This window comes from Hyperolius riggenbachi, chromosome 5, assembly GCF_040937935.1.
Source record: "Hyperolius riggenbachi isolate aHypRig1 chromosome 5, aHypRig1.pri, whole genome shotgun sequence".
Classification (NCBI taxonomy): Eukaryota; Metazoa; Chordata; class Amphibia; order Anura; family Hyperoliidae; genus Hyperolius; species Hyperolius riggenbachi.
Genome location: NC_090650.1, coordinates 7,202,130 through 7,213,563, shown reverse-complemented (window position 1 = coordinate 7,213,563; position 11,434 = coordinate 7,202,130). Strand labels below are relative to the sequence as shown.

General features: G+C 43.8%; 1 protein-coding gene across 1 annotated transcript in view; it reads left to right on the top strand.

Annotated features, from left to right (window-relative positions):
* The first annotated feature begins 11,163 nt into the window (after positions 1–11,163).
* Positions 11,164–11,434, top strand: part of DLX5 (distal-less homeobox 5) — a 25,368-nt gene continuing 25,097 nt past the window's right edge. The window contains exon 1 of the mRNA XM_068238491.1: positions 11,164–11,434. This exon is cut by the window's right edge and continues 443 nt beyond it. Coding sequence (XP_068094592.1) covers positions 11,283–11,434 — 152 coding nt within the window. The 5' untranslated portion in view covers positions 11,164–11,282.

Below are 11,434 nucleotides of genomic sequence, written 5' to 3'. Positions count from 1 at the left end.
TAAAATCATACAGATAAGTTAATTGGCTTCCCCCCTAAATTGTCCCTAGACTACCATGCATGCACTGCACGGTACATACAAGACTATGGTAGGGATTACATTGTGAGCCCCTCTGAGGGACAGTCAGTGACATGACTATGTACTCTGTACAGCGCTGCAGAAGATGTTAGCGCTATATAAATACTAAATAATAATAACAATAACAATAACAACAACAATGTAAATGTTCTGTGTCTTGTCTAAAGTATGTTCAATATACTGGTTACTGTATTAACAGAAATGGCAATACCCCCTCTGTCCGCTAGGTGGAGCTCCAGCTGCGTAGTAAATCCACGCTTTACCTCCAATAAACAGAGAAATACAGTAGAGGAGAGTTTATTTCTCTGAGTCACACAGCTCGTTGGATGACATGGAGGATAAAGTGACAGTGCAGCAGATGTGACGTCTTTACATACACAACAAATAGCCCCACTGGTATAAGGGGAATGCACCTTGTCCCCCGCCAGAAGGCTATGGCCGCCGACCGCTCCGCGCAGGCGCACAGGACAGCGCTCAGGGCGATCAGCAACAGACTCCTGATAAAAAAAACAATAAGATAAACATAAGTGGTTATTATTGTATTTATATGGCGCTGAGCGGAAACAATTAATGAGATGTTAATAATTTGTTTTGCATGAAAATGTCATGCAGATTTTGGGTGCTGGGATTGGGCCCATCAAAACCATCAAGGGATCATTCTGATTGGCTCAAATTCTAGCAGCTGGCAATTTGCATGAAACCTGCATGCAAGACAGAAAAATTAGCCCCTAATTGACCATCACTAGTCCACCCCCCTCCCCCAACTGCACAAGGAAGATTGTCCACAACACTCAGTCACTTATTCCATCAGTAAAAGTTGCCCATTAATGATACAATTTCATCTGCCTAGTCTTACCAACTCTCTGTAGTGGAAGGGTTAGGTGAGTGAATATAGTACAAATGAGAGCCTCATATAATATAGAAGGGGTAAGATTGTACAATCAAGATTGTATCATTAGTGGGCACTTTAAAGGGAACCTGAAGCGAGTAAAATTATTCAAAATAAACACATGATGTAGCTGCAAATGAATATTACACACTTGCCTCACCGTCAGTTCCTATCAGAAGCTCACCATTTTCTTCTTACAATGATCCCTTCCAGTTCTGACAATATTTTGTCAGAACTGAAATATACCAGTTGCTGTCAGTTATATATTAGCAGCTGTCAGTTACAACTGAATGTGCAAGGTAATGTCCATGCTTCCCTATGGCTCAAGTGGGCGATATTACAGTTTAACAGTATGCTGACCAGGAAGCTGTTATGGGGTAATGGCCATTTTTAAAATGGAGGACAGAGAATTCCCTTGATCACAGTGGAGAAACAGGGCGCAGGAGAGGAGAAAGAGATTGATGAGTAGACCAGGGTTTCTCAACATTTTATTAGTATGTACCCCTTTTAAAACCCTGTATTCACCAAGTACCCCCTAGCAGAGTAAACATTATCACAAGTACCCCTTGACAAATATATATTTAATCGCAGTACATGAGATTTGGTTCTAAACAATTTTCAAGCATTTACTCTTGCTTTTAATTAGCTAAAATACTAATTTGGCATTGTTTAAATAAGTTTTATCATTAAAACTCTAAATTTGTTATTCTTGGTTAAGTATATCAAGCCTGAGTACCCCCTGGAACCATCATAAGTACCCCCTGGGGTACTCGTACCACATGTTGAGAACCTAGGGAGTAGACTACACGGGAGGTAAGTATGACCTGTGTATGGTTATTTTGACTTTTTATTTTCAGTTCAGGTTCTCTTTAAACTTTCCAGAATCGATTGAGAGGTTGGGTTGAACAGATCATGCTGACAGATTTGATGAAAGTGATTGAGGCTGTTGCATGTGATGGGTTCTTCACACTATGAGCATTTGCAGATTTTTTTAAAGCGCTGGCGATTTTAGAAATCGCCCTAAAAATGCTTGTGCAATGATTCCCTGTGAGAGTGTTCACATGTAAGCGTTTCGATTCTCAGCAAATCGCAAATACGCTACATGTACCATTTTTTTAGCACTTTTGCTATAATGGAAGGTATAGGAAAAGCGCAAAGCGCTTGAAAAATCGCCTTGTATTGTATTGTTTTTATTGAAGAATAAATACATTGTATGTATTATTTTCCAGGTCAAAGAGTTCACTTCCCGACATCAGCCAGGAAGTGAAAATCTCAGTCGCTCACCAAAAGCCACAGCCCGGGGAAAAGCGCCTTGAAAAAAGCTCAATAAATTGCTCAGCACTGCTTGCGATAGCGCTGTCTATTTATAATGTGCACAAGGCCTGGCCTTACTGCCATGCAATTCTATGAGCCTGTTCACAGCTCTGAGTTGCAACCATTGCAACTGATTGCATTATTCTAACACGCTGCTGCATGTAGAGTTTGTATTACAGCCTCTGGCCAGTCTCAGTGCAGTAGCTAGAGATCAGGGGGCTCTCGGATGGAGGCACTCTAAGCAATGCTATCTGCTCCTACCCTATGCATTTCCATGCAATGTACACTGTGTATAGTCCATGGGCACTGAGACAGATTCTGAGGGTAGGGAAACACAAGAAACCTGACCTAAACTCAGAACTTCCTTTCTGCTCTAACAGATACACAACAGCAGCATCAAAACATTTCTTGGCCCGGTGCACACCAAAAACCGCTAGCAGATCCGCAAAATGCTAGCAGATTTTGAAACGCTTTTTCTTATTTTTCTGTAGCGTTTCAGCTAGCGTTTTGCGGTTTTGTGTAGCGGTTTTGGTGTAGTAGATTTCATGTATTGTTACAGTAAAGCTGTTACTGAACAGCTACTGTAACAAAAAACGCCTGGCAAACCGCTCTGAAGTGCCGTTTTTCAGAGCGGTTTGCGGTTTTCCTATACTTAACATTGAGGCAGAAACGCATCCGCAATCCAAAATCTGCAGCAGCCCGGGAGTATGCGTTTCTGCAAAACGCCTCCCGCTCTGGTGTGCACCAGCCCATTGAAATACATTACCCTAGCGGATCCGCACCCGCAAGCAGATCGCAAACTGCAGCGGAAACGCTCCGGTGTGCACTAAGCATACTGCTGATACAAATCCTAAAATAAATCATCAGTTTCTACTTCCTGATTCATGGAAGCAGACCTATGGTCAACAGCCTGTGCTTTCAAATGAGCTTATCTGCCTTCTCTGCCATGGCAGTCATGTGACACAGCTGAGAGATCAAATTACAACTTGTGATTAATCACACATAAGGGGGAATAAGACAGGCTATACTCTTTAAATACATACAGGGTCAGGGAGCATTTCTCTTTTTTCCTTCTGTCCTGTGCAAGAGTTCAGGTTCGCTTTAATAGTGAATACATTATGTAGTCACTGGGGCCCCTATGCTTCAGGGCCCAATAGCTGCTGCTATGGCTACGCCCCTGGCCAGTCTCCATTGCGGTTCACACTCATTATAATGCTAGCGTTATGCAACTGACCGCTGTGAATCCAGACAGAATCTCCAAGAAAAAAACAAAACTATATATGGTCAAATAAACTGCCACAATCTGAAGTCCCTGTCAAACATAATATTGTTAATAATAATGATAATACTAATAATAGTAATACACGTATTGGAAACTTGAGGGAATTTGAAGAACAAAACTTTTATTTAGCACTAATATTTTATCATTAGAAGGCATTTTATACAAAGTTACACAGTTATTTGGGTTGAAAAAAGAGATATGTCCATCGAGTTCAACCAAAGAACAAATACATACATGCAGAGCAAAGAACAAATACAAACATGCACAATAACACGACCAGCATAGGATAATGCCTTCTGCACTGCTGAAAGTTTTTGTTTTATTAAAGATAAATGTCATTCATTTTTCTCCGTTTAATAAACATAAATGTAGCAGGATTTGAGCTGTAAATATCACATAGGTGTACTTTCTGATCTGTTCGGTAATAAATCCACCAGATTGAAGAAGGACGTGGAAGGCAAAACAATGGATTGATTTATGTAAACAGGCATTTTTATTTTTAAATACAAACTTTGCCTCCACAATGGATTCAATTTCAGGCTGTCTCAGCTACTGCTACATACACACTTGCGATAACTATCGTTCGCTAGGAACGATAATTGAAAGACGAACAATAAAGCAACGATTGGAATGCAACGATGGGATGCAGCGATCATCATACACATTTTAACGATCGTTCTCGCAGAAAAGAACGATCAGAAAGAAATGTTGCGTACATATTTATATAAAATAAAAAAAAAAACACTAACATGGAGTTACAATAGATACAAATATATGATTGTTAACTTGAAAACAAAGTTTAATTGAAATGAGCAATGTAACAATCTTTACGGCTGCGCTACAAAGGAAGTACTGAAGCTGGGCAGAATTCAACGCAGGCGCATTGGACCTTGTAACGATCGTTCTCGGCCGATGTCTGTACACACTATAGTTTTGTAACGATTGTTGGTAGATACGATCCGTCAGGTTGGATTTTTCCATCTTCCCGATGTCGTTCTTTTGTCGTTCGTGTTAATGATCGTTGGGTAAAGTTTTTTCCCCGATTGTCGGTGGAACGATCGTCAATTAGCTGTTTCAAACGACCATAGTCGCCAGTGTGTACGCAGCATAAGAATGTGTCCCTCTCCATAGAAAAGAACACCCTGCTCAAGAGCATATCCGTATACCGCTGGTTCCCAAAATGTCACCTTAATGATCAGTTAGGAGGACAGAAATTTACAGTGTTTATACAGCTTAAAGGACACCTGAAGTGAGATGGATATGGTGGCTGCCATATTTATTTCCTATTGAACAATACCAGTTGCCTGGCAGCCCTGCTGATCTCTTTTGGCTGCAGTAGTGTCTGAATCACACCAGAAACAAGCATGCTGCTAATCTAGTCACACTTCAGTCACCTGATATGCTGCATGCTTGTTCAGGTAAGCCAGGCAATGTGTATTGTTTTCAAGGAATTAAAGATGATTAATATTTGAAGATGGAAGATTTTCATGCAAGATATATCTTTCCCCACTGTGATAACATAACAGTCTGGCCCAGTTCAGCTGCCTGAATAGTGTGCAAATGGGTAGGTGGGGCGGCCTGCATCTTTGTATAGATCCTTTCCAGAGAGGCTTTTTGAAAAGAATAATTGAAATACTGAGCATACCACATGAAGGGATGGACTAGTCAAAAACCTGACAGTTTTGTCAGATTTCTACTAACTACTGTTTTGTGACAGCCTCATAGGAGAAAAGTCATGTATAGCTTATTTTTTTCTGAAAGAAATATACTTTTATTTGTATATGTTTACATGTATTTCAAATTTTACAATTTTTTCATAATATTGGTTTTCAAAAACAAGTGACTTGTGATTTCTGGTGGGCCTGAGCCGATGCAGATTCCCAGTTTGGTGGGTTGTTAGGGTGGAGTCTGGTGACATTGGGGGACATTGATGCACACAGGAGGTCGTCACCCCCAAATGATCACAAACTGTTGTCGTTCTGAGGATAAAAATATTCTGCTAATTTTAGTAAATGTGGCCCCCGTCTGCCGATAGCCCTGAGCCAGTTCTCTGCAGAGATCTCGGGCACTGGGCTGCCTCGTAGCTTCCCAAATATGATGAGGCCATCCAAACAATGGCCACATTATTATAAACAGCCCAAGCTGTCGAATAATCATTTCACAAGACGACCGGATGCGCTAAAATAGGCTGAGAAATCGGCTGCAGATTACTGAATGCAATGAAAGAAAAGAAGTTTTGAGAAAGTTTGTAACTTCTTGAGTTGATGTCTGAGTTATTCCAGGGGTGACAATACAGAATCTGCAATAGGGGAGACCTCCGCCATCCTGATCCTCTGCTCCCACTACTGCCAGACATACATTATCCAATGCTTCTAATCAATTCGATTTTTGATCCAATTAAATCCATCAAATTGTGCAAATCTTCAAACCCCAGAGCTCAGTAGATTGATTTTTGACTGAAATTTGATTTGGAGACGTTGTGCTTTTAAAGGAGAACTGTAGTGAGAGGGCTATGGAGGCTGCCATGTTTATTTACTTTTAAGCAATACCAGTTGCCTGGCTGTCCTGCTGATCCTCTGTCTCTAATACTTTTAGCCCTAGCCCCTGAACAAGCATGCAGCAGATCAGATGTTTCTGACATAATTGTCAGATTTGACAATACTAGCTGCATGCTTGTTCCTGGTGTCATTCAGACACTACTGCAGCCAAATAGACAAGCAGGGCTGCCAGGTAACTGTATTGCTTAACAGGAAATAAATAGGGCATCCTCCATATTCTTCTCCCTTCAGTTGTCCTTTAATGATTGGACGATGACAGAAGTAGATCGATGGCAGGGAAAGTTGTGAATGAAATGGATTGAAATGAAGCTCACAGCAATCTGATTGATTTTCCAAAATGGTTTCTGACTGTATTATTATTACTGAGTGATCATCTGACACATAATCAATAACAGGCAGATGCCAATCGTTTGGCAAATCAAGTAAACGTTTAGCAATATATTGACATTTGCAAGAAGGAAAAAAAGAGAATATTATTATTATTTGTTTTTGCCTCTTTGCAGCTCTGCTTGTCATAAATCGGGGAACAATCAATGAACAATGAATGTTTCCCTCCGTTGATGCAAATTGTATTCTCATTTTTTTTCATGTATGCAGTCAAGTTATGGACTAGGAATGATTAATGGGATGCAAATAATTTCTCCTCGCATTCATATTTCATGGAAATCGCATACAGCTAGAAATTGGACCAATGAGAATAACTTCCTCTCTATTTTTATTGATCCAAGTTTAAGCTGCATAATATTTGCAAGAAATTTGATTGCAAGGAGATCATCATTGATCATTCCTATTGTGGACTAATCAAACTCAGGGCCCATTTACACTTAGAAACGCAAAACGCCAGCAATTTTTGCCGGCGTTTTGCAGGAGTGATTTTTCCGCGATTTCACGGACAGTGCAGTGATTTCTCCGTGATTGCGCTTAGCGCTTCTACAGCACTGAAACGCGATTGCCGGGAAATCGCCTGAAAATGGTGCAGGCTACGCATTTGCGTTTCACGTTTTTGGGCGATTTGCAGCGATTAGCGCAAATCGCCCAAGTAAGAACAGGCCCATAGGGTTTAATTACACTAGCGCTTTGAAAAGCGCTAGCGTTTGAGTGGTTTGCCAAAATCGCCGGCAAAACGCTCAAATGTGAACGGGCCCTCAAGCCACAAAACTAAAAGTATTCCCAAAATGCATTGACTGGGCCGGGGTGCTAAGAAGCTAAACAGTAAAATTCTGCTGAAATTTTCTATACTTGATTTTCTTAATAACCCAGCTTTACTTCCAGGTGCAGCAGAGGTGTGTCTTCCTTCCCTCCCCTCTCCACAGAACAGAACAGAGTCGGATTCCGCCGATAGCCAAACCTTCTGTCTGTACAGGGATCGATTGGCCCTTAAAGGGTACCTCGATTGGGCAAAATAAATAATTCATACATACCTGGGGCTTCCTCCAGCCCCCTCCAGCCTGAGCACTCCCTCACTGCCGTCCTCCACCGCCTGCAGCCTCCACAACTGGCCCCGGTAAGTCGTCCAGTCGGCGCAGATGCAGTCCGGCTGTGCGCGCTCCCGAGGACAGGAGGGTTCTGCACCTGCGCAGTGCTACTGCGGTCCCAGCCAGGGGAACACGACGGGGAGGCTAGGTGCACAGTGGGATGTTGCGTTGTGATGCGACATTAAAGTCACAAAGCAACATTACAACGCAATGCAAGAAAAAGTGTTAACGCAGATTAACACAGTGTTACCGTCGCATACAGTAGGTACAGTGAAGCATACAGGCAATGAAAAGTATGCTTCCGTGTACCGGGTAATGTGTGGGTTTAACGGTAACACACTGCAGCAGTGTGTTACCATAACGCTACACTTTACGATGCAGCGGTAACGTCGCAGTGTGAACGGCCCATAGGCTTATCATTGCAGTGCGGTAAGCTGCGTTATATGAGTTTATTTATAACGCAGCATTACAATGCCCCACTGTGAATGTAGCCTCAGTGTTGTGTGTTTACCTAAGAGAATATTATCTTTAAAGGGACACTTAAGACTAAAAAAAAATTAGTTTTACTCACCTGTGGCTTCCACCAGCCCCCTGCAGCAGTCCTGTGCCCTCGCAGTCTCGCTCGGATCCTCCTGTCCCCCCGCCGCCAGCTACTTCTGTTTTCAGCGACAGGCCTGAGAATGCGAGTGATTCTTCGCGTTCCTGGCCGCAATAACAGTATAGAGGGCGCTATTCCGGCCAGGAACGCAAAGAATCACTCGCGTTCCAAGGTCTGTCGCCGATAATGGAAGTAGCTGCCAGCGGGGACCGGAAGGATCAGTGAGTGACTGCGAGGGCACGGGATGGCTGTAGAAGCCCCAGGTGAGTAAAACTCATTTTTTTTTTTTGCCTAAAGGGAAACTCTGACCAAGAATTGAACTTTATCCCAATCAGTAGCGGATACCCCCTTTTACATGAGAGATCTATTCCTTTTCACAAACAGACCATCAGGGGGCGCCGTAAGAAACTCTTGACTACTACACCTGGCAGTTTCCTGTCTGTGAACCTTGTTGCATTGTGGGAAATAGCTGTTTAAAGCTGTTTCCAACTGCCAAAAAAGCAAGCAGCAGCTACTTCACCCATTGGGTGGAAAATGCCTTCCGAACGAGCGTGGAATGTGTCTGGGTGTTAAGGTGGCCACTAACTGTCCAATTTCTAGCGAAAAATCGTTCGAGCGATCAGAAATTCTGATCGGAAGAAAAATCGTTCACTACACGATCAACGAACCAATCTTTGCTTCCTATCTATCACAACCAACAAGAAAATCCAATTTTTGGTTCGACGAAAATTCATTCGGACGACATTTTTTTCACTCGTTCATAATCGATTGTGTCCATCAACAAAGGTTATTTACAACCAATCGGATCATAATTTCTGATTGCTCAAACGATTTTTCGCTAGAAATTGGACAGTTAGTGGCCACCTTTAGCGCGATTATAGCTGTTTCTCATTGGGGGATGTTTGCTTTGCGATAGGCGACCGCTAGCCATTGACAAATCATTAGTGCAGTGTCTCCCTACATGCTGTATTCACACTGCAGCGTTGTTGTGTTGTGATCGCAAAAGTGATGCATGTAGCATTTCAGGAGCGATCATGCTGAAATTCTTGAGGCAGGGAACATACTTGACTGTTTTCGTACGCGTTTTCTGCACAGAAAAACTGAGAACTCATGTTAATCAATGGGCTAGTACACACTTAATATTTTGTTCGCGCGCAGAAAAAAAACTGACATTCTGCATCCTGACTCTGCACATTTTGTCAGTTTTTTGTATCAATTACATCAGCTGCTATGAAAAAACGCGCGCGTTTTCCTGCATAGAGACACACTTGGTGTGCAGAAAAAGTATGCAGGAAAACGCGCGCGGAAAACTGAAAGACAAGTGTGTGAAACCAAAACAAGAATCGCAAACGCAATCACTGAAAATCGCTGTGAAAAATCGCTGAAAAATCAGGATCATGGGGGGTTGGTGGTTTTCGGACCTAAACAGCCCTAAGGGCCAGTTTACAGCGAGTTCATTGCACGGCAATGCGTTGTGGTTGTGGATACGCAGCGCTCGCCAATACATGTCAATGGCAACGCACCGCTGCATGCATATTTATGCGATGTCAAATTATGAGGGACTCGCTAGATTATCTGTTTACCCTTCTGCTACATACATTTGGTAAGATTGTACAATCCAGATTGTATCGTCAATGGCCACCTAAGGCCTTATAAACACATCAGATGACTGCAGTGTACCATGGGGCCGATGTACAGACGCTAGAATCTCGATCACGATGGCCCAAATTCACTGTCTGAGCGGCGAATTATCTTATGTGTGTAGGAAGCTTCATACAGTCAGTATTGGGGTATTTTTTTTTTCACACTAGCTGGGCTGAAATCTATTCTCTTATTCAGGAGAAATACAATTATACATCTTGCGATACTCTATACATGACGTCATAGCTCTGACGTTTCTGGCCACTGTCTGATTTCTCCTCCCTAATCTGATTGTTTGTAAACAGTCCTGATTGACTTCCCCTCATAGGACTGATAAGAAGGAGTTGTCACATTAAACTGTTTGTCTGTGTTAATGACTGGCTGATAAGGCTGAGGAAGGTGACAGCCATTATTGGGGACAAGTTTGTTTTGGAACTCTGTAAGAAAAGAAATATGTTTTGTTTAATAAAGAACATGACCTCATTATGTGAGAAAGCGCCAAAGCCAGTCCAGGACAACTTTATAATTTACACCTCAAATTCCCCTGCCTCCCCTTTATAACTTTACATGTGAAAAGATCTGCCCCCAGGGGGTGTCTGGCCAGATGGAGTGTAAGCTCTGTGGCCCAGTGTGCAGACATGAGGGTTATCTGCCTCTTTCTGCCCTGGCATAGGCAGATGGAGTGTAAGCTCTGTGGCCCAGTGTGCAGACATGAGGGCTCTCTGCCTGGTTCTGTCCTGGCAGGGGCAGATGGAGTGTCAGCTCTGTGGCCCAGTATGCAGACATGAGTGTCCCCTGCCTGGTTCTGTCCTGGCAGGGGCAGAGGGAGTGTCAGCTCTGTGGCCCAGTATGCAGACATGAGGGTTCTCTGCCTGGTTCTGTCCTGTCAGGGACAGATGGAGTGTAAGCTCTGTGGGCCAGTGTGCAGACATAAGTGTTCCCTGCCTGGTTCTGTCCTGGCAGGGGCAGATGGAGTGTCAGCTCTGTGGCCCAGTATGCAGACATGAGAGTCCCCTGCCTGGTTCTGTCCTGGCAGGAGCAGATGGAGTGTAAGCTCTGTGGCCCTGTGGGCCTGGTTCTGTCCTGGCAGAGGCTGTTTAGTCGCCCTGAACTAGTCGGACGGGTTACAGGGTGTTGCTGCTGAGGCTTCCCGGGACCAGGTCCGCCCTGCTGAGCAATTGGGGACTGCAGCAAGCCTATGGCGCTCTCCCAGTGTGGCGTCTCGTTGAAGGCAGCCAGTCAGAGGACCGCCTCCTCCCTCCCACCCCTCTCCCCCTCCCTGCTGCCTGCTCAGCTCCTGCTGCTGAAACTTGTTGGAGCGCCACAGAAACCTCCTCAGATCCGCTCTCACCAGCCCAGAGACACTTCATGCTGTGGAATGGCTGAAGCCTGAATCCCCCCAAAACCCCAGGACCCCCCACCCCTACTGGCCCCCGAGCCACCATCCATGACAGAGGTGTTTGACAGGAGAAGATCCAGCAACGACTATCCTGCCTCCATCAGGTCCAGAGATCACCCCTCTTCCTTCCAGGGGAACCCCACCAGGTCCAGCGGTTCCCCCACTTCCTTCAAGGCGATCCCCACAAGGTCCAGCGATCA